The sequence below is a fragment of the Myxocyprinus asiaticus genome, chromosome 9 (assembly GCF_019703515.2).
Source record: "Myxocyprinus asiaticus isolate MX2 ecotype Aquarium Trade chromosome 9, UBuf_Myxa_2, whole genome shotgun sequence".
NCBI classification, from domain to species: Eukaryota; Metazoa; Chordata; class Actinopteri; order Cypriniformes; family Catostomidae; genus Myxocyprinus; species Myxocyprinus asiaticus.
In genome coordinates, this window is record NC_059352.1 from 1,820,534 (window position 1) to 1,844,308 (window position 23,775).

Consider the following 23,775-nt stretch of genomic DNA (forward strand, 5'->3'; position numbering starts at 1 on the left):
CTACAGAATCTAAATGTGTATGTCATATACATTCCAATGCTCCAAAGCCAATTGCCACCAAAATAATCTTTTCTGAAAGTTTTGCGCCACATGTTCATATGGCTCCACCAGGTGTTCAAGTATTAAAACTGCTGGTTCTCATCTAGTGATTGCATGATGACATTGGTCTTAAGATTAATACAAATGTTCTTTATTTCTATATTTATAGTAACATGGACAGAAATGTCAGATTTATTTTTAAAGATACAGTTTTGCTTTATTGTCAGTAATTTACTACTATGAAGACTTTAAATTATTATTTATTTAAAAGGAAATGACTGATCAGCATAATGGTTCTCTTGAGTAATGCAAACTTAACTACTTTAACTAAACATTCATTCTGACACCAGATAAATAAACACCCTCTGATTTACAAGAGTGTTATAGTACTTCCTTTCCTTCATATCCTCATTATAAGACTCAATAAAAAAAATATTTTTAATAAAAATAAATGAACTTAAAAATTGAAATACATAAAGTGCCATCTAAATGTGGTGATTTTATGTGATTAACATACAGTACATACAAATGATTAATTTACAGATCTGAAAAGTGCTTGACTGACCTACTATACAGTTTCTGTATGCTATTCAAAAATATATATATATACAATTATACTTACATTTAAAAAAGCATAAATGAGTAAATGGAGAGTACATTTAACATGGAATGAATTGAAAGCTATAAAACTCAGCACATATAATAACAACACATCATTTCCTAGCATTTTTCTTAGTTCTCTGACTCCTGTCAGGATGATGATTTAGGACCTGTATGTTGCTGGCAGGATTCACCACACATCTTTTCTCCTGATAATGATTCAGAAGCTTTCTCCACAAAAAACTGCATCGCAGCAAGTTCTCATTACCTGTCAAAATACATTAATTAGGGCACTGCAATGCAGTTATGCAATATGAAACATGTTAACATCAATAAACATAATGTATAGTGCATAATCACGATAAATACCTTCAAGAAGGTTTAACACAATACTGTATACATAATACTGGGGGACTGTTGTTTTCTAGATTATTCGCAGGTGCATTGGCAAAAGTGACCCAATAAAACTCCCTCAAACCCTTGTTTGTTTATGAGAGCAGATGGTGTAAACTAACCAATGATGCACAGTCCTTCTTGTGCCCTGGTGATGCCCACGTTGACTTGATTCCGGTCCACGATGAATCCAAGTCGGTTTGTAATCCAGGATTTGGTTGGTTGCGTCTCTATTTCAGATTTTGGGCAAGAGCGCACAGTTGACAAGATGATGTATTTCCACTCACTTCCTGTGGCCAAAGAAACAGAAGAGATAGGTCTGAATGAAGTAAAATATAATCATGTATATGCAACATTTACATAAAGTGTCAAAACATTCAATCACGAATAAACACTATATAAACTGATAAAGTCTGAATGCTATTTATAGCATTTATCATGATGACCTTAGTGAAACCCACTGCTGTAAGACCCCAGATGTTAAGTTTAGTTTAGTTTATTACCTTGACTCTTCATGATGGTGTTGACTGTGATGCCATGCATGCCTTTATTGGACAGGGACTCACTAATATTTGCCACTTGAGCATTATAGGGTGTTAGAATGGCGATGTCTTTTGCTTGTATCCCAGCATTTGTCAAAAGTTTGGCGATCCGCACCTGATGAAACAACAGAGTTATGAGTGGTAGAAAAACACACCACTGTATCTGAAAAAAAAAAAAAAGAGAGCTACATATATTGATTAAGAGCAGTGTTGGGTAAGTTACTCTAAAAAAAAGTAATTAATTACTAACTACATCTTCTACAGTGTAATTCGATTACTGTAGTTTCTGAAAAGTAATTGCATTACTTATTACTAATTACTGTCTAAAACCCTGTTCAATCTCGACCAGACTGAAAAATACAAGGATAGACATGAAACTGTTCTTTTAATTCTTTCAAATAAATCATATAAAATCAAATAAAATATTCATGAACTGACCAAAGAATTTAAAGGGGCAGCGTTAAATTAGAAAACATACATTTTAACATTAGATGTTAAATTTCGATTTTAAATTCACTATTGTTTTATATAGAATTGTTCTATAGAGTATAAAGTATTTAACACAATTACATCAGAAGTAACTGTAATTAAATGACTGAAAATTAAGAGTAATCCCTTACTTTACTTTTTCAATGAAAAAGTCATTTAATTACTTAGTAATGCATTACACTCAACACTGATTAAGAGGTAGTATCAAAAATAAATATAAATTAGGCATACAATACATACGTCGTTTGTAAATTTGCTTTATGTAAATTCTATATTTTCTTTGGCCGTTTCATTTTGTTCTTTCTTTCTTGAAATAATTATATATATAGTAAGTGGGATCAAGGAGCTCTTAAATGGGACCTTAAAAAACATAAATGGTATTATGGCAATGGGCGGGGCTTAGCGAGGACCGTCTAAAGAATAATTAAAAGTTTTATTTTAATCTTTACTTAGTCTTTCAGACTCAATTACTATTAAAGTTTGTCAGTGTCATTATTCTGGTGTAAATTATTATCCAGACCGCTGCTGAAGCAGCACATATGGCACTTTTAGGTGGTGCCTGTTATTTTTCACCGCACTGGTTTGGTTGAACCAATCATAGTCATTTATGATTAGTCTGTCTTTTTTGTATTTTTATTTTTTTATTGCATCCCCTTTTTCTCCCCAATTCTGGAATGCCCAATTCCCACTACTTACTAGGTCCTCGTGGTGGTGCGGTTACTCACCTCAGTCCGGGTGGCGGAGGACAAGTCTCAGTTGCCTCCGCTTCTGAGACCGTCAATCCGTGCATCTTATCACATGACTCGTTGTGCATGACACCGTGGAGACTCACAGCATGTGGAGGCTCATGCTAATCTCCGTGATCCACACACAACTTACCACACGCCCCACTGAGAGCGAGAACCACTAATCGCGACCACAAGGAGGTTACCCCATGTGACTCTACCCTCCCTAGCAACAAGGCCAATTTGGTTGCTTAGGAGACCTGGCTGGAATCACTCAGCACACCCTGGATTCAAACTTGCGACTCCAGTGTTGGTAGTCAGCGTCAATACTCGGTGAGCTACCCAGGCCCCCCAATTAGTCAGTCTTTTATTATTATTTCTCAAAGTAATTCTATAGAAATCACAAGAGCGATTTTCCATTTGTATCTCAGGTACCAATCGTTGGAATTAATAGCCATTTAACAAAATTACTCTCTATTGTACAAATGTTTCTAATAAGACAAAAAATGTCCTGAGAATGCAGCTGGAACCTCATTCACCTTTTTGCGCGCCCCCTTTAAAAGTCTCAGAGGAAACCATTTTAACCGGCAATATTTGCCACCCAGTGGCTGAGAGACTCCGAAGAAGCTACAGTAAAAGCGCATAAATGTAACAATCACTGCATCGGATGGAATCATCTGCTAAATAAATTCATAATTTGTAATCGCTATCAAATGAGGCATCTTAACGTTTTGTTGACTATGATAAGTGCCTTAATTCTAAAGCAATTCTATTCGTTATCTGTCCAACTTCACATTTTAGATGTAGCCTTACATCGCATGAAGACCTACTTCTGTTGAGTAGATATAATCCAGATGTTATTTTATAATTCCTGAGGTAGCCTAATTCATTAAATTGGGTTGCTACCATCTCCATGTTAATTAGTAGGAAAGCTTGTCAAACCTAGCAACTGTAACCAAGGAAGGGCAGGACTTAGAGAATGGTAATTTACGTCTTATTAAGCTGTTGTACCTTGCACTGGATAATAATTATAATTAATAATAATTAATAATAATTAATAATAATTTTTAATAATCATAATTTTCTTTATTTATCACACATTATACATTTGCACATATACAGTGAAATTCTTCTTTTTCACATATCCCAGCTAGGCTGGGGTCAGAGTGCAGGGTCAGCCATGATACAGTGCCCCTGGAGCAGATAGGGTCAAGGGCCTTGCTCAAGGGCCCAACGGTGGCATCTTGGCAGTGCTGGGGCTTGAACCCCCGACCTTCTGATCAGTAACCCAGAGCCTTAACCGCAGAGCTACCACTGCCCTAAGTACGATTTCCCAAGTTTCCCTGATGTGTGGTATAGTACCAAAATGCATAGGCTTATTTGAGACATCAGAAATGAGTCATTTCTGTATTTTAATGCAGAAGTTCTAGAATAAGGTTTGGATAATGTATATATTATTTTGGAGTTGTTAGAACGTAGAAGGTGGCCATAGTAGATAAGATAAATATAGTTAGTGTAAGAGAATTACATACAGCAATGATAGGAATTTTCTATGTTACTTTAATCATCTCCCTAGGCTACACATTTCATAAATAGCTACATTATAGCCCCAAAAACATTTGATTTGATTTATCTGCTGCACTTCTCTCTCACCACTTCTTCTGCCTCTTCCTCATTTGCCTTTGAATTTTCATTCCCTCGTTCAGTCGAGACCACCAGACTTTTCTCCTTCCCTTCAACATGCCCAAAGATTATGGGTGTTTGCCTTGATTCTGTGTGGAAAAGACTCAGTTTGTGTGGCACTGCAGTCTTTAACTTTCCTTCATAGAACTCCTGAGATGGAAAAGCGCAAATGCCTTCTTGCTATAGCAGACAAGACATGAGACAGACAAATTTACCTTTTAAAATAAACAAAACTATAACACTCTAAAAGCTAAGTATGAGCTATTGACCAAAATGTCCTATGCCTACTTTCTTATTTAAACTGATTTTGAGATGTAACTTCTTACCATTCTGTATTGAGTGTCAAGCATCAGTGCTTTCTCCATGTAACGTTCAAAAAGAGATTTACTCATGCCCAATCTCTTCACCACATCACAGTGGACTATGGGCTGTAGCTGCATGTGATCGCCCAGAAGAATAATCTAGAGAATGAAATTAGTAGGATAATGACCATTTCGTAGAAATATGTCTTTCTACAAAGGTAATGAATATAGAACACTTTCCGTTTTACCTTATTGATGTCAATATTAATGTATAGCTTCCGATAACCTTCATTATTACACAGCTCTCTGGAATAATCCATTCTGATTGGTCAATTGCAGCCTCTAGCGGTCTGATATTTCTGAATATGTGTTATTCAATAACCAATCCATGATGCTAATATCCAGGTTTTATCCAATCAATCGGACTGATCAAACTGTGAATTCGGCAACAGTACGTCAAAATTTTCGCTTCTGCAATTGATCTGTGCTTTCTGAAATTCAAATCACTGACCCCAGTTGTCAAAGCTGGAAGTGTTGTTAAATGTACGGGCACGTGTGAGTTCCAGCTACCAGGTGAAATGTCCACAGTGGCACCAAAAGCAAGTTGTTGTTTTTTTGTTTGTTTTAAATTATGTAAACGGTCAACAGGAGTGTAGCTTAAGTATTTTGCTAACTCCACACTGTTTATGTGAGTGCGATTACTTCCTGGTTCCCATGGGACCAGAACCCACCAGTAACACTAGAGGGCAATATGTTCACGCTTGTAAACTGTTGCAAAATTATCTGATGAAAGATGCCGCTTCTCAGTAATTCAGCTGAATGGGGTTGAATCAACATGGGAGTGTTTGGCTGAAAAGAGGATTAGTTAGGAATCATACCTGCTCAGGTTTATGAGCCACTAGGGGAATGAAGGCTTCCGGTTCTGTTGCCATGGCGCACTCATCAATGATGATCTGTTTTATGTCGAGGGCTTCAGCCAAGGCAGGGTGTGAGGCTGCCGTACAAGTGCACAAGATGACATCATGCTGCAATAATTCATGTTTTCGAGCCTTTTGTAGGGTTTCTTTGTAGCTGTGAAAAATAAAATTATTGTTTGTTCTTGTAACTTAAAACTGTTGCTTTACATTTCTTTAAAATTGTCCTAACCCATAAAATCAAGCTGTCAAGTTGTTATTTTTTTCTCTCCCCTTTTTCTCCCCAATTTGGAGTGCCCAATTCCCAATGCATTCTAAGTCCTCATGGTGGCGTAGTGACTCGCTTCAATCTGGGTGGCGGTGGACAAATCTCAGTTTCATCCGCATCTGAGACCGTCAATCCGCGCATCTTATCACGTGGCTTGTTGAGTGTGTTACCGCAGAGACATAGCGTGTGGAAGCTTCATGCTATTCTCCGCGTCATCCACGCACAACTCACCACGCGCCCCACCGAGAACTAACCATATTATAGCGACCACGAGGAGGTTACTCCATGTGACTCTACACTCCCTAGCAACTGGGCCAATTTGGTTGCTTAGGAGACCTGGCTGGAGTCACTCAGCACACCCTTGGATTTGAACTCGTGAACTCCAGGGGAAGTAGTCAGTGTCTTTACTCACTGAGCTACCCAGGCCCCTGAAATTGGGAGTTCTTGAAAGCACAAGAGAGATCTTACATACCATTTTATTTCTTCTTTAGTGAGGTGATCTCCTCTTCGAATTTTCATATCAAAATCCAGTATTTGTCCAGAGAATGGGTTGTCAGCCTTTCGAATCAGGTGGTGTAATGCAATTGAGCTAATAAAACAACAATGCACGCCTGTTAGTGAAAATTACAGATTCAATGTGTATATGATACATTAACAAGGCAATTAATATATATGGTGTTTATGACCTCTAATTCATAATAGATGTCCGGTGTTGTGGAGAGGTTCTTCAAACTGCAAATACAGTACCTGAGCTCTGTGTTGGGCTTTTCCACTCTTTTAGAATGCCGAGAGAGCTTCAGATTGCACCCTGGGTAAGGAAATTCCAACATCTCCATCTGATCACTGTAGACTCTGAGAGGTCCAAGTTGTTTTTCAAGTTTTAGCAGATGTCCTACAATACATTGTCATTAACAATTAATTTGATTTTCAGTTGGAAAGATTTACTTAAAAATGCCCTTGTTAGGATAATATCCCTTAAACATTTTCCATGTTAGAAACATTTTCCTCAACCCAGTTTAATGTTCAGAGATGACTATAAATAAGCCATTCATGGGCTGAGTCAGAAAAAAAATTACTAAGAATGTGAAAAACAGCAATAGCAAGATTTTTTGATGGAGACTAGCCAAATCTGATTTGAGGGGGCCTGGGTAGCTCAGCAAGTAAAGACGCTGACTACCACCCTTGGAGTCGCGAGTTCGAATCCAGGGCGTGCTGAGTGACTCCAACCAGGTCTCCTAAGCAACTGAATTGGCCCGGTTGCTAGAGAAGGTAGAGTCACATGGGGTAACCTCTTCGTGGTTGCTATAATGTGGTTCGCTCTCAGTGGGGCATGTGGTGAGTTGGGCGTGGATGCCGTGGAGAATAGCGTGATGCCTCCTCACGCGCTATGTCTCCACGGTAACACGCTCAACAAGCCACATGATAAGATGCGCGGATTGACGGTCTCAGACACGGAGGCAACTGAGATACGTCCTCCGCCACCCAGATTGAGGCGAGTCACTACACCACCACGAGGACTTAGAGCACATTGGGAATTGGGCATTCCAAATTGGGAAGAAAAAAAAAATCTGGTTTGAATTTTTTTTTTTACCTGCAACCACATCAACAGACTTATTTGAAGGTCCACAGTACAGAATGGCTCTTTTCTTTTGAGGATTAGGTGAAGGACGTGTTTGAATTTTCTTGAGCAGCCAGTACACAATATGGACACCAACGACTGTTTTTCCAGTCCCTGAGACAAAAATATTTACCAATTTTCAAAGTGAAATTAGATAACATATTGCATTTCAATCTGAAGTGAACTACCTCTGAAAATTGCACAACAATAAAATGTGACAGAAGTGAAAATAAAAGACTCTGACATTCTGACAAAGAATGACAGACATTCTACAAATACATTTTACAAAGACATTCTGACACCAAAGCATATAAGGAATGCCTTAGAAGATGTTTCTTACCTGGTGGTCCTTGGATAAGAGTAAATGGGTTGATCAGTGCTTCTCTTATAGCTTTACACTGACTGTTGTTAAGATGGGAAAACCCAGAAGGGAGATCTTTAATCTCAAATCTGGCTGGCATCTGCTTCCAACTTTTACTGTCTTTGAAGAGATACATTTTTACATTATACTACATTACATTACATAACAAAAATTAAATTTATTGGAAGAGATCTTAAGAAAAAAAAGATTGCTTGTAAACAACTAGTTTTTATAGTAGAGATTGAAAATATTTAAGAGCTTTGATAGAGGCAGATAACTGAAAGATTTGAATCTATAGTACCTCTTTCAGTGTTGATCCCTCTGCCCATGGCAATAGTTTTCACAAGTTCGTTAGCTTTAGTAAGACTGTCAATTGCATTTTCTTTTCGCCTGTGGAAAAAAACAACAACATATATAACAAATAATAAAGAGTAAATAAAGTATGTCATACAAATATGGTCTACTGCAGATGTGCTGGCAATCTATAAAAAGAAATACACAGTCATGTGAAAAAGATAGGACACCCCATGAAAACCTTTGTCTTTTTCAACATATGGACATTAGATCTTCATTTTAACAATATTGAGAGATGGAGGTAATATAAATAAACTAATAAAACCGAAGAAATGTCTTTTTAAAATTATTTGTAAAATGTACTTAATAGAAATGCAATTTTTGGCGAGGAAAAAGATAGGACACCCCCACATTTATTTAATACTAAAATGCATAAAAATTGAATCAGGTGCGCCACATCAGGTGCAAAAGATTAGAACATTGTTAGAGAAGATTGTGGAGGAGCCTGTCTTATGTCCGGAAAATAATTTACAAGTGGTGAACATTTAAAACAACTGCCAACATGCTCAGGTCAGGCTGTCCTAGCAAGTTCAGCCCAAGAGCAGACTGCAAGATGCTTAAAGAAGTCTCCAACAATCCTAAAATGTCATCTCGGGACCTACAGGTAGCTCTTGCCACAGTTGATGTCGAAGTACATGCATCTACCATAAGAAAGAGACTGCACAAGTTTGATTTGCATATGAGGTGTGCTAGGAGGTAACCCTTGCTGTCAGGGCAAGACTAAAGTTTGCCAGAGAACCCCTTAGTCAAAGGCCAGGACTTCTGGAACAATGTGCTTTGGACAGATGAATCCAAAGTTTAATTGTTTGGGCACAGTAACAGAAGACATGTGTGGCACAAACCAAAGACAGCATTTGAGCACAAGAACCTCATACCATCTGTGAAGCATGGGGGTGGAAATGTCATGGTTTGGGGCTGCTTTGCTGCAGCAGGGCCTGGCCAGCTCACTATCATAGAATCCACTATGAATTCTTCATTGTATCAGAGGGTGCTTGAGGAAAATGTAAGGCCATCTGTCTGAAAATTGAAGCTGAAGTGGATGTGGACTGTGCAACATGACAATGACCCAAAACATTCCAGTAAATCCACCAAGGAATGGCTCAAAAGAAAGAAATGGAGAGTTCTGGAATGGCCAAGTCAAAGCCCAGATCTTAATCCTATTGAGATGCTGTGGGGTGATTTGAAACGGGCTGTGCATGCAAGAAACCCCTCATACATCACACAGCTGAAAAAATTCTGCATGGAGGAGTGGGAAAAACTTTCTCCCAGTTGATGTCAGAGACTGGTAGACAGTTATAGGAAATGTCTTATTGAGGTTATTTCAGCCAAAGGGGGCAATACTAGCTATTAGGGCATAGGGTGTCCTAACAATTTCCTCAGTAGAAATTGGCATATTTTAAAATTTTTTGTTAAATAAATGATATCATGGTTAAAATGTCATTGTTTTTGGTTCAATTACATCAACTTTATCTATAGATATTGTTTGAAAGAAGATCAAATATTGATATGTCCATATTTCTTTCATGGGGTGTCCTAATTTTAGGACAATTTTAAGTAGTTACATAATCTAAAAGATATTAAAGGACATTACATTTATATGGATTTAGTCTGCATTCCTGTACATTTTTATTTGTAAGATATTTTAGCTATATTTTTATTCTTACACATCTGGCAAAGGCTTTGGAATTAGCTCCACTGTAAATCTTGAGCTCTCGCAGAAGATGTCCTCTGGAATATTTGTCATTGGCATATGGTTAATCTGAAAGTCGATTTGTAAATTACTGGGTCCTCTGGTTTTCATTTCTTCAACTTTAGTGATTACGCCATGGGCCACCCAAATGATAATGGGGATATCCATTAAATCTGTGCACTGCGAGTTCTTCAGAAATGGACAGCACTCTTTTTGGGGAATCCTTGTTCGAATGCAGAGGAGACAGTTCCCGAGGTCACATTCAATGGACCACTGGTCTTTTTTGTCGAGAGGGAGTAGAAAACCCCCACTAAGTTTCCCTTCTGAAGATATGTCCCATTTCAGAGCTACATCTTTCAAAACAATGTTCTCATTTTCAGCCACTGCATTGGAGACTGACTCCATTTCACACAAAGGTTTCCATATTGTTTGATAATGCATGTATTTGTTGTATGAATTCCTTGATGAGTTGAGTGCATATTTTGAAAAACATTTGATTGGATCTTTTACATGCTCCAAACAAATCTCAAATTTTTTATGCACAATTAACAGCTGAACCGCTGGTGTCATTAATCCTCGAGCTGTGTCTGTCCCTAGCTGCACTTCGACTGCCTCACCTTGCTTTAATCTCAGGGACAGTTCAGCATAATGCTCAAATTGATCTATTCCTGAATTTTGTTGGTACGGTCTTTCCTGGAATTGTCCTGTGTGGCTTCTCGAGCTAATGTTAAGCTCCTCAATCAAGCGAAACAATAATTCCCAATTTTCTGCTCTGAGAGCATCTACTAGGCATTTCCAGGTCTTTGTAGGGACAAAGGCCATGACTGAGTTTGGATTTTGTTGTTTCACTTCAGCGTGAATGTGAGGATTGGAGAATGAATATATCCTTCGCACCCATGTCAAGATCATGCTTTTGTTTGTTTCATCAAACTCTGGTTGATCTGCCAACTGAAGGTCCCTGTAAAAAATGCCTACATTGTCTGGTATAGAGGCTCTGTTAAGTGGGAAGGATATTCTGAAGTTTGTATCAGACGGATTGAGTTCCACAATGTATGCCACCTTCCTTTTACTTTGTGCTGACAGTTTTGATGCAAAGTGAAGAGCATTTGCTTTCCTCTCATATGCTGACTGATGGTCATTTTTCCTGGAAAATTCCACACAAGACAAATTAATGTCATGTAATCTGTAACACTGATCTGTCTTGTCAATTACACAATGCAGAAGACGCTGTACAATGACATCTATATACCGACGAATTGGAGATGAGGCCCATGTATAGCTGTCAAGATCTAAATCATAGTGCCCAATTCTTGCGGCATGTGTTGAGTTTGAGCGCAAAAAATATGCTTTGTGAAGGAGTCTCCTAAATGCAATGGCAAAAGGAAGAAGTTGGGGGTGTATGTCATCAGTTGTAATTAAGTCAATTATTCTGTAGATGTCTTTGGTTTGTGCAGCTTTCTTAAGACTTTCCAAAAGTGATATTAATATGGGGAAGGTTTCAGCACTTTCTGGGTTTGGCATGTCGACTAAGAGGTTACTCAAACTTTGGCTCCGCAGTTTGTGAGAATCAACTTTACTTGCATCAGCTTGACATGAGAGGTGAATAGAAAGAGGAATCAAAGAGGCATTTTTGTCAAAAAGGTAATTCATCTTTTCACTTTTTGGCCTGTCCTGGCATCTGAGTGGAGTTAAGCTCCTTGTTGCTTCATCAAACAGAAGGCGTTCAGCAACTGTGTGGTTAAACATGATCATCAGCTCCTCCACCATTTGGTGAGATCGTCTTCTTCCAAGGGTCACATCCTCATCTGGAGGTTTGTAGCACCAGTCTTCTTGTTTCCTGCATTTCCTGTGAACCTCGGCAAAGTGGCATGCTACTACAATGCAGACTTCAAGGTGGTCAAAATGCTGACTATTGACTGACTTTTCAATGATGTCATCAGCTTCATTATAGGAAAACTTCCTTTTGGAGCAAATGACAGACTTGTAAAGTGATCTCTTCTTTATGCAGTCTGTCCTTTTATCAATTTCTATCATCAAGGAGATGGCTCGTCTATGATGATTAGGGATTAGACTGAAGAAACTGGTACTCAGTTCTTCAGGGAACATATATGTTGTCTCCTTCTCTGGTGTATAGAAGGTAGTACCTCGCTGTCTTGCATATTTGTCCAGTTCACTGTCTTTTGCCACAAAGCTTGCAACATCAGAAATGTGGACTCCTATTTCATAGCATTCACCTAAATCTCTTACACTGATTGCATCATCAAGGTCCTGTGAATCTGCAGGGTCAATGGTGAATGTTTGGAGGCCTCGGAAATCTTTTCGTCCATTTTCAATTAAATGATGACCTTGAAAGTGTTGCATCTCTTTTTCCAAAGTTGAAGGAAGTGTCCTGCTCAATTGGAACTCTTTGTCGAGTATCTTTAATCCATCCTGTAAAGTTGCTATTTTTGGAAACACTCCAACAACCACCCCCAAGGGATAGCGAAAAACATTCTTCCACCTAAGGACTCTGACAACAAAAAGATAATTTCTGTGGGCGTCCTCATTTATTTTAATGAACCTCTCTATTTTGAGGTTGTTAGGGTTTTTCACTGCAATGTGGAATGGTTTGTCTTTCCAAAATGGCGTGTGGATTTTGGAGATACATTTGTTAATAGGTACCATCACCTGACTGTCGTATCTTTCAATGGTGCAGACAAATTCTTTGGGAGTATTTGCACTGTCAATAACATCAATTACTTTTCCCTCTAAAGGATTTGAATGCTCACTCAGGATCTTGACTTCTACCTTGTCTCCAGGGAATGACTGTCCCAAATTCTGTCTACCCTTGATGTTGATACGTAGGGAGGGTTCATCAAGTGGTATAGCATAACCTCGGTCAAAACTCTCCTTGACCAGCTCACAGCATTTGTGGGTGGTAGAGTTACTCTGCAGTTTCCATGAATCTACTGGTTGAACATGGTTGAGCACATTTCTGTCAAGATGCTCATTTTGAAAAACAGGAAACAAGCCTTCCTCTGTCAGTGCAATGTTTATGTATTTATTCTCATCAAGAAGCTCTTTAAGTATTGGGTCATCTGTGTCTGGTATCTCAGATGTGCTTGATTCACTATCAGTGCTGTCTTCATCTTCAATTCTGCAGAGCTCAGATATCTCAAGGAGATCTTGTTTCAAAGAATTCTGGGTAAGGTCATGGGCACTTCCTTTGTTAATGCAATGCTCTATGTAAGACCTCCAAAGTCTGCAGCACATCCCGAAGTGAGGACTAGAAAGTGCAGCTGCATCTCCAACCACAAATATTTGGGATTGGGCTCTCGTCATTACAGTGTTCAGCACACGCATGTCATTGAAAAAGTCAAAACAGTTTTGTTTAGTCACCAATAGGCTGTCCTTAGTGTGCACAGTGGAAATCAGAATCACTCTGAATTGTTTTCCTGCAAAATATTAGAAAAATAGTTATATACTCTATAATCACATGCATGTACCATTGTAATGTAATCATGGCTTTGAGTAATGCATCATCCATACCTTGCACATTTTCTGCATTCTCCACTGTAATACCACGCAGTCCAAACTGAGCCAATCTTTGTCTTATTTCGTATACCTGTAATACAAAAGAGTTGAAAGCTTCTGGTAAAAGACAAATGACAAATAAACAAATTAACATTAATTTGATAATCAGGCAGGATGCCCTCAATAAAAGCATGATGTAAATAGCTAACTATTGTAGCAATAGTTTTGATACCTGTCTGCCTTGTGAAAGGACACAGATTGATGCTGGATCTTGATCGTGCCACTCTTTTGGCCAGTCCCTTATAATTCCTTGCACAATATCAACAACACTTTGAATTTGCTCTTGATTGAACCAAGACATACTTGTTGGGTCCAAATGGCATTCTCCTCTTACATGATGGAACTGCAAGGCATGTTGGTGTGGATGAGGAGGTACATTTCCTCTAGCCTTAATCACATCCGTCTTTCCCACATAAAAATGTGTTGACACAAAATCTAAGATGTCCTTTGCAGAACGGTAGTTTTCATTGAAAATGATTCGGCTTTGTTTGGCAGCATTGCTGTTCTCAGCTTGGTAGTGATAGAAAAGCCGATTGAGCAGAGTATGCTCTGAACATTTGTCTTGCCTCACAGAGAAGAGCTTGGGTCCCATCTGCATGTGATCTCCTGCTAAAATGACACGTGTCTTTTTACCTGCCAAGCCCAGTGCCATAAGAGCCTCACACTCCAACATCTGGGAAGCTTCATCGATCAGAATGTGGCTGAAGTAGTTCTCTGGGAGCCTCACATCATGAAAGGAACGAGCCATTGAAGTTGTTGTTATTATGATTCTTGTGGAATCTAGAACAGCTTTATCAGGAAACTCAAAATAATAGCCATCGTTTGATAAATGGCAATACTTTAGAGTAGTGGGATCGGTGGATTTCAGTGGATTCCTTTCCTTTGCCTTTATTCTCAGAGGTTTGGCTTCATGATGACCAGATGTCACATATTCATGGAAATGATTCTTCACATAAAGATCTGCAGAACTGCATTGATAAAAATTGAATAAATAGTATTAGTTTACAAAGACAACTGTTTTGTACTAAGAAATCTACAATAAACAAAGGGCATTGAGTACTGTAAAGCTCCACTAAACTGTCACAAAATTACAGGGTATCCTTTGAGGTACCTTAAAGTACCATCGAAATGCCATGTTATATGAATACAGTAACATGGTATACAGTTGTGCTCAAAAGTTTGCAGACCCTGCCAGAAATTGTGAAATTTTGGCATTGATTTTGAAAATATAACTGATCATGCGTCTTTTATTTAAGGATAGTGATCATATGAAACCATTTATTATCACATAGTTGTTTGGCTCCTTTTTAAATCATAATGATAACAGAAATCACCCAAATGGCACTGATCAAAAGTTTACACACCCTTGAATGTTTGGCCTTGTTACAGACACACAAGGTGACACACACAGGTTTAAATGGCAATTAAAGGTTAATTTCCCACACCTTTGGCTTTTTAAATTGCAATTAGTGTCTGTGTATAAATAGTCAATGAGTTTGTTAGCTCTCACGTGGATGCACTGAGCAGGCTAGATACTGAGCCATGGGGAGCTGAAAAGAACTGTCAAAAGACCTGCGTAACAAGGTAATGGAACTTTATAAAGATGGAAAAGGATATAAAAAGATATCCAAAGCCTTGAAAATGCCAGTCAATACTATTCAATCACTTATTAAGAAGTGGAAAATTCAGGGATCTCTTGATACCAAGCCAAGGTCAGGTAGACCAAGAAAGATTTCAGCCACAACTGCCAGAAGAATTGTTCAGGATACAAAGAAAAACCCACAGGTAACCTCAGGAGAAATACAGGCTGCTCTGGAAAAAGACGGTGTGGTTGTTTCAAATAAAAGTTTTCTTGCATGATCAGTCATATTTTCAAAATCAATGACAACATTTCACAATTTCTGCCAGGGTATGCAAACTTTTGAGCACAACTGTATATCAAAGTACAATGGGATAACCATCTGAAACCATCACTGTGCCTTTTTTCCATTACAGCAGATGTTTTGTAAGGAGTGCAGCTTTAAGATTACCTGTTTGTATGTGTACAAATCAAGATTTTGTTCTGTGGTTGCTTTACAAGTGCCTGGGCCATTTTAGCAAGGGTTCGAGTTTTGCCTGTTCCAAAAGGTCCATAAATCAACAAAGGTGGCACACTGCTTATGTTCTCTGTTACTCCCAATACAAAGTTCATTGCAGCTTGCTGCTTTTCATTTAAATCCCCTGTTTCTGACTGGCAATAAATAGGGATGCTGCTGTTTTTCAGATCAGGCAAAACTTTGTCCAAGTGTGGGAGATCGTCAATAGCCTTGTGCATCTCGCAGAAACCTAGACAATTCAGTTGGAACTGGATCACCATCTCACACTGCTGCCCATTCTGCAGATGAAGATCAGCACAGCAGCGTTTGGAAAGCTTCAGATGTAACTGTGTCTCAGTAGCAGTGTCTTTTAAAACTTCAGCCTCATAAATGAGCCCAAGATACTCATGATTTTCCACCAAATGCACAAGAGCTCTGCTAACATGTCTTTTCAATATGTAACCTTGAGGGGTATTCGGAGTGAGTGGACGAATAAGAGGCACAGCAGCAAAAAGTTCCCCTTGATGGGCATATTTTGATCCAAACAAGTCATCAGACAGTTGGTCTGTCAATTGCACAACTGCCTGCAGCCTGGAAATAAACAGAAATAGTACACTTTTAACTCTTTATTGTAATAAATAGATCTTGTCAAGTATTACTTGCACTCATACAAAATCAGACATACAATATACCTGGTAAGTAGTTCAGCTTCTTTCTTTTCTTCCTGATACAAAAACTTGTGCATGCTGTCTTTGTAATTACCACGATTAATTGAGGAAACAGCCATAGTTTGGAAGTTCAGCTGGTGTTTCATTACAAGCTTGTATTTATTTAGCAACTCCCTCTCTGCCTGTTCTCTTTCACCAAAAGGGATGATTTCCACATTTTCCACATTCCAGGCCTTGGGACTTCTGGCATTCTCTGACTCACTTTGCATTTCTTGCAGAACCTCAGGTGCTGGAGTCCTAACTGATGTTCTCTTACACTCATGTGCCTCTTGCCCACTTTCTCCAACTCTAACCTTGAGTTTATGTTGCAGTACAGGTCTCGTATCAAAGTCAAACACCACCCATTGTTCATAAAGTCCTGGTTGGTCAGATGTGAAGGACACTGGGATTTCATACACTACAGAAACATTTAATGCAATTACAATTTAATAGGTAGAAGCATTTAGTGAACATGTCAATTCAAGGGTTAATAATCACAAAAGTATTAGTATGAAGTATGAAACTTTCAAATAAATTGTCAAAGTGCAAGACTTAGTGCTGTAGATTTTAATAGTTTTATGTAAGAAAAATTTAATCTCTACCTTTTGGATCATCACTGGTAAGACTACTAAGAAACCAGTCACCAGTGGAATATGACTGCTCCACAGAGGGGTCTTTACTGATAGTGAATGTTGCCCCAACTTCGTGTCTGAGTAAAGCAACAATTTCTAAAGTTACCTGGAGGGATGCAAATTATGTAGAATAGTAAGAATTAATGAACATCAGTGACAGAGGTAGCTATTTTACAGTACTGACATTGTTACAAGCTGAATTGTCTTGGCAGGCACTAAACCTCATAACAATGGATTATGTATGATACCTTTATTCTGAGTGGCTATTTGCACCCCAATAGTCTTGTGGAACTACAGAATAAAAGTTAAAAAAATCAGTGTCATTGGCATGGAGGGTAGAGTGTACAAATTTACTTTTTTGTGCAAGCAACCCAAGTTCGAATCATGCTGAAAGTTGGGGACTTCAGAGAAGGTCTTGGTCCGGGTAAGGGGCAGTGTTTGTTGGTCGCATGTGCTCCTTCCTGGTTCAGGGCACGAGGGGCATCAGCTTTCTCTTGTGGCTCAGCCATGTTTATAATGTGTCAATCATTTTGCAACAGTCTCACGAGACTAAGGTTAGTGTTAGGGATAGGATTAGGGGTAGGGGTAGGTTTAGGGGGTAAATGTAGGGTTTCTGCTGGATTCAAAATGAACATGCTGCCAGTGATGTCCCTATACTGTACAGTATGTTAGTATTTAAATTGGGGTGCAGATAGTATCAGTCTATATTTATTCCATCAAAGTTACACTGTCAGACAAAATGTGAAATGTTTTTATCTTTAGTGGTCCAACAGCTTGTCACTCGGGCAGTACCCTCAAAGGTACACCCACTGTACCATTTACATGACAATCATAATGTATTTGTACCTTATCTGTCTCTAAAGGGCACATATTAATACCTTAAGGTGTAAAGAAGGTACAGTGGGTGTACTAGAGCACTGCTCCAGTGAAAAGCTGTTGCCCTAAAGGTAATAAAAAATTCTGACAGTGTAACTCAAATTGTCCCTCATGTTTGTTTTTGAAAAATAAAGACAAATGATGGTATATTTGCAAATGTACAAACCTTAGAAATAATGGTTAAATTCCATGTATATGGTATTCCCTTTTGCCTTACATAGACACTATCTAAATCTGGCTCACAGGTGATAGAAACATCTGGAAGCGTGTCGTGCACCTAGAGGAAAATATATATAATCACGGTTTTGACTTTGTGAAAAAAGTACAATAGCAAACAAGCTTTGGTTTTACACAAGGTGAAATTACATTATGCATAGTTTATCACTGTGTAGCTCACTTACTATCATCTCCTTGCTCTTGCTGTGCCTGTATTCCTCCAAAAGACTGTCCTGATAGGACAGAAGACCCAGCGCAGCTGCATCATTTGCTCTTTTTCTTGCAGCCTTTAGTCTCTTTTGCCATTCCTGAAGTTCCTCTTGACTGTGTGCCTCAATGCAACTGTCTCCATACTCGCATGTCAGGTATCTGTGAGAGAAAGTTCAATACTGTGTCTTACTTTGAAATAAGCAAACATCTAAACACCATGTCAAACTATCAAACATCTAATGTCATTGTCAAGGCTACCTTGCACACAATTTCAAGTCTTTGTTTGTTGGAGGTGGATCACGGTACTTCCATAGGAAAGATGAATCTTCGAAGATCAGTCTCCTATGTCCCAGCGTAAAACAGTGGTTCATGAAGTCCTCGTTTGTTGTAAACTTGCGGTCACATAATTTGCAGTAGAACTGTTGTCTTCTGTCTTGAGACTTTGACTGCAACAGTTCCAATCGATTCAAGCCTTCTGTCCTCTCTGCCCTCCACACCGCCATCTCTACCTTATTATGCGCAAAGCTGCAATGATGGTCACCATGTCTACACGGCTCACCATTGGCCACATACCTGCAGTAATCTATATTAGACTGCTGCCTAGGCAGTGGTCTGATCTCAGTATAGATGTCTCTACTTTGCTCGTCCTTCTTGCAGTAGGCCAGAAGAGGTTGCCAGCTATGTCCATTGGTACATTTGCCATTTTGCAACTTGAAGGATATCTTCTGTGGAACAACATGGAAACATCTCTTGCAGAGCTCCACAAATCTCCCCTTGAATACAGAGATGATTCTTTCCACTGCAGTGAGGTGTTCCAGAGTTGTTCTGTCTTCAGGAGAAGAACAGGGGTTTGTCTTGATCAGGTTCACAAGTTGAGGAATTGTCAAGTCTTCATCTTTTATGAAGTTCCACAGGGCTGCTTCCTCTTCACTCCTTGCGTAGGTACATCTATTCCCATGCTCTTTGCATCCATGCTCTTCACTGTAGTACCAGCAAACATCATACCTGTGTGGTCTGGGAAAATCTGGCAGGGTGGCAACTGGCCTCCACACTGAACCTTTACCTTTATACTTGACCAGTAAGATGTTTTCTGAGCACTCATGGTTAACCCCGATAAGCGAGTATGAAATCTTACCGCTTCCTCTTCTTGTACACTGGTTACATCTTACACATAAATCATATCTCTCTTGTAACGTTTGGATATAGTTGGTAACTCCCCCAAAAGCCATGGATTAGTGGGTATGAAGCTCCTGTGAAGGCATGAATTTCCATGGAGAATATTAGTAGGAACATTTTACAAATCAAAATGAAGTTTTCTATTTTTTTTTCCTCCCAATTGGAATGCCCAATTCCCAATATGCTTTTAAGTCCTCGTGGTTGCATAGTGATTCGCCTTAGTCCGGGTGGTGGAGGACGAATCCCAGTTGCCTCCGCATCTGAGATCGTCAACCTGCGCATCTTATCACGTGGCTCGTTGAGCGCGTTGCCACAGAGGCATAGCGTGTGCGGAGGCTTCATGCCATCCACCGCGGCAACCATGCTCAACTCACCACGCGCCCCACCGAGAATGAACCACATTATAGCGATCACGAGGAGGTTACCCCATACCCTCCCTAGCAACCGGGCCAATTTGGTTGCTTAGGAGACCTGGCTGGAGTCACTCAGCATGCCCTGGGATTCAAACTAGCGAACTCCAGGGGTGGTAGCCAGCGTCTTTACCACTGAGCTACCCAGGCCCCCTCGAAGTTTCCTTAGTTAACACTGAAATTATTACACATTCTAATTTTGATACTAAACTGCAAAAACAAAAATGTCATAATGCAGCTTTACAAAGAGGCTGTTGTTGAATAAGTTAAATACTATATTGGACACGACAGCAAACCTGCAGCCTGTCTATGAGAAGAGCAAGAAAGGGCACTCTGTGATCCAGAAGAGTTTACATTAAGTATTTAAAGGGTTCATGAACTGCTCTTTTTATTTATCTTCCCTTTTGCATTAAAACAGTCATAATTTAGTAATATATGACCAGTTTCACCCTGTTTCTGGCCCTCTGTCTGAAATGCTCGGTTTTGGCCTAAGTGCCTCCTTTAAACTTCAATGTAAATGCCCACTGTTATGATTGGCTAACATCGTGAAGCCCCTTGAATTCAGCCATATTTGAAACTCAGTCGGAAGAGAATGAACAAACTCCACACAACATTATAAAACTAAATTACAGGGTTTACACATAACGCACATCCAACACATTGCATTTGAATATATTAAACTGTTCATCTCAAGCACAATTGTTTATACTCAACACCATAAACTATCAAACAGTCATGACATTTTAAATATTCATGAACTGTTTACTTACTGTTTTGCATCAGGTACAAGTGTTTTTAACTGCCCCATCCTTCAATAACAGTTCCTTTGCAAAGCTTGAATCGTATTATGACTGGTTTACAACCAATCGCTAATATGAGCCAAAAAAACATGCAATCCACGCTTAAATATGCTGAAGACACATCCACATCCAGTTTCCAGTATCATTCTGCACTGAAATGCACATCACCGGAAATGCATCAAAGTGGTCAAAGACATCCATCCAGCGCATGTTTTCATACACCAACAATTAAAAATAGAGCAGATGAGCGAAAGAACGGGTCCATGATGTGTTTGTGCTCAAAACAACAAGAGGCGGCAAGTGAATGACAGAGAATGGCTTCTCCTCTTTAGAGTTGTAACTTGACACCACGTCTTTTAAAAGAGGCCCAAGATATGTATCTAGCGGTCAAAGACGTCTGTCTGTGCATGTTTTTAAATAAAGAATAATTTAAAATATTCTTGTTCAGGAATAGTTAGGCCACAGTAGGCCTGTTTGTCCTGATCTCTTTCAGTTCACGAAATGAGCACCAGTGCGCGGGGCCAAAGGTGCATTGATGTAAAAGTAGGCGTTAGTGTTTGTTAGCTGTAGAGGCAGTTATGAATTAATGTACCCTTAGTGATGTAGGGTAGTCATGGAAGTAGAGAACGAGGTGTTTTTGCAGCTTGGTTTCAATAAATGCTTTTATTGCATTGGGGATTAAGTTTTGAGATCTGAATACTTACAGTATGTTTTTGTGTAGAAAGACCTCATATATGTCAAAATATCAAGGAAAATTTGATTCCTCATGAGTCATGACATGACCCCTTCAAATATTTTAATCATTTAAGTATTTAAGTTAAGTCATTGTCTTTCTTGTCTGCTAAATTAAGCTCTTTATAGATTACACTTCATTCACAAAAATAAACTCATTGCCCAGTGCAGTTAACATTGCACTATTACTGCCCGAGGAAAGCAGGCCATGTTTGTGTACATTTTCTATTGCTCATGACAGCAATAATTTATCAAATAATGACCAAATGTAAAGACGCTGACTACCACCCATGGAGTTCACGAGTTCGAATCCAGGGCATGCTGAGTGACCCCAGCCAGGTCTCCTAAGCAACCAAATTGGCCCGGTTGCCAGGGAGGGTAGAGTCACATGGGGTAACCTCCTCGTGGTCGCTATAATGTGGTTCTCGCTCTCGGTGGGGCGTGTGGTGAGTTGTGCGTGGATGCCGCGGTGGATGGCGTGAAGCCTCCACACGTGCTATGTCTCCACGGTAACACGCTAAATAAGCCACGTGATAAGATGTGTGGATTAACGGTCTCAGACGTGGAGACAATTGAGATTCGTCCTCCGCCACCTGGATTGAGACGAGTCACTACGCCACCACGAGGACTTAGAGTGCATTGGAAATTGGGCATTCCAAATTGGGGAGAAAAAGGGGAGAGAATAAAAAAATAAAAAATAAAAATACAAAAAGTAATGACCAAATGATGTTGTGGAGCATTATAACCTGGCATATATCCAGATGCGCAGTGTAGACAAGCACACTTTCAGCATGTTAAAGAGATAATTCAGGTTTCTGGATCACAGTAATGGAGTGATGCTGTTCAGCCCAGATTGCAGTGGTCTGCTGCATCCTCTGCAAAATATAGCACTCAGAACCATCCCACAAAATCGTAATTGTGGTGCAAATTACATTCAGCACAGATTTTGTGGGTGCATTTTCTCCATAGCCTGACCTACATAATTACTTCAGTGAATTGGGCGCTAAATCAGAGCAGACAGCGAATACAAATAAACAGCACTTTTAACCACTGCAGTTCATTCTTAGCGATTTTCCTCCTTTGTCTTACAGGTGCAGGAGCAAAAATCTGACTATTTAATTCTAATGGTAAGAGAGAGGGTGGAAAATGGTCATGATAAACTGAAATATGACTTTTACATTGAGTGGACCTCAGGGAAAAGCATTTATTAAAAAGAGATATACAGTAACTCCTTTAATTACAATTACAATGTCAACATTCAAATAATTATAAAAATGTTTTTATCTAACATTTCGATTTTTTAGAAGTTTTAGGGGCAAGCTCTCTTTCCTCCTAACATTATAATGCCAACACTCTCTTTGTGCAACACAAGTACAGTTATGATTTCATGTCCACTCCTTAAGATTTAAGCTGTAAACTGAAGCTTCATTAAATACTTTGGTTATAAATAATATACTGAATTAATAATAAATAATACCCTGTTCACAAAAGAATGAGTGACACTAACAAATAATCCATAGCAACATCATACCTTCAAATTTTCCATCCAAAATGTTTTCCGATATGTTATGCTCTTCCTGTTTGGGTGGATGTTGATGAGTCTCTCTCAGTCATGTGTGTCAACAGAGAAGTGTTCAAGCAATTTAAAGAGACATTGAAGTCCCTCCCTTCCAATAATTAATTTTTCCAGCTCACATAGTGCTTCTGCAGAATAGTGCAAAAACAGCTTTAGGTTTCAGTTTCATTATTGCTGAAAACCAAAGGAAACGAAGTGGGAGGAGGCAGACTTTACCCTTTAACAACAACACAGACCATTAAATAAACATTAAAAACTGTTTATAATAGTTCATACTGACGCTAAAGCTATGTATTTAAACAACTATACAAAAACTAATTTCAGCTTACCTCAGTTATTACACTGCCCTTTAAAATATCTTTATCAACAGATGTATGGCAATGGAAATATGCTTATAAATTTTATAAGAGTGCATGTTTAAATCTGGCAGATAAAACAGCCGTGTAGTTTAAACACAAAGAAGACATTATATGTTTTCCCCTTTTTTCAAGCTTGCATTGTTTTTGAAATTTGTTAAAAAGTGGAAGTATCGTAATACGAGTCCTTATTTGCCTAGCATACAGTCCTAACATAACTAGACCACAGCACGCACCTACTTTGTTTAGCAAATAAGAGCTTGTTGTGTGGAATGAGGAAACATTTAAACAATTTTAAAATGCAAACTTTTAAACTTAGAATTCTATTGTTGTTGTGGCAAAAGGTCGTACAGTATTTGTGGAATGAACATGTTTGGGGTGACTAAAGTTTAATATCTAGTGTATCAAATGGGAATAGGAACTGCTTTAAAAGAACCTGAAGGTCTGACAAGCATGTA

The 23,775-nt window shown here is 38.9% G+C and overlaps 1 protein-coding gene across 2 annotated transcripts; it reads right to left on the minus strand.

The window, feature by feature from the left end:
* Positions 1-213: 213 nt before the first annotated feature.
* On the minus strand, positions 214-23,047 carry LOC127445998 (helicase with zinc finger domain 2-like). 2 transcript variants are annotated; one of them, XM_051706574.1, is made up of 21 exons: positions 22,917-23,047; positions 18,526-19,517; positions 18,243-18,426; positions 18,008-18,118; positions 16,936-17,071; positions 16,319-16,751; positions 15,582-16,217; positions 13,724-14,519; positions 13,507-13,582; positions 9,953-13,412; positions 8,236-8,324; positions 7,914-8,054; positions 7,547-7,687; positions 6,703-6,847; positions 6,428-6,544; positions 5,652-5,844; positions 4,798-4,932; positions 4,442-4,651; positions 1,536-1,689; positions 1,155-1,322; positions 214-907 (listed from the first exon to the last, which is right to left on the minus strand). In XM_051706574.1, exons 2-21 carry the CDS (start codon positions 19,494-19,496, stop codon positions 753-755), a joined length of 8,451 nt encoding a protein of 2,816 aa, XP_051562534.1. In that variant the 5' UTR covers positions 19,497-19,517; positions 22,917-23,047; the 3' UTR covers positions 214-752. The 2 variants fall into 2 exon arrangements, with proteins under 2 accessions (XP_051562534.1, XP_051562535.1); XM_051706575.1 differs by lacking the exon at positions 22,917-23,047 and adding an exon at positions 22,132-22,267.
* Positions 23,048-23,775: the final 728 nt, after the last annotated feature.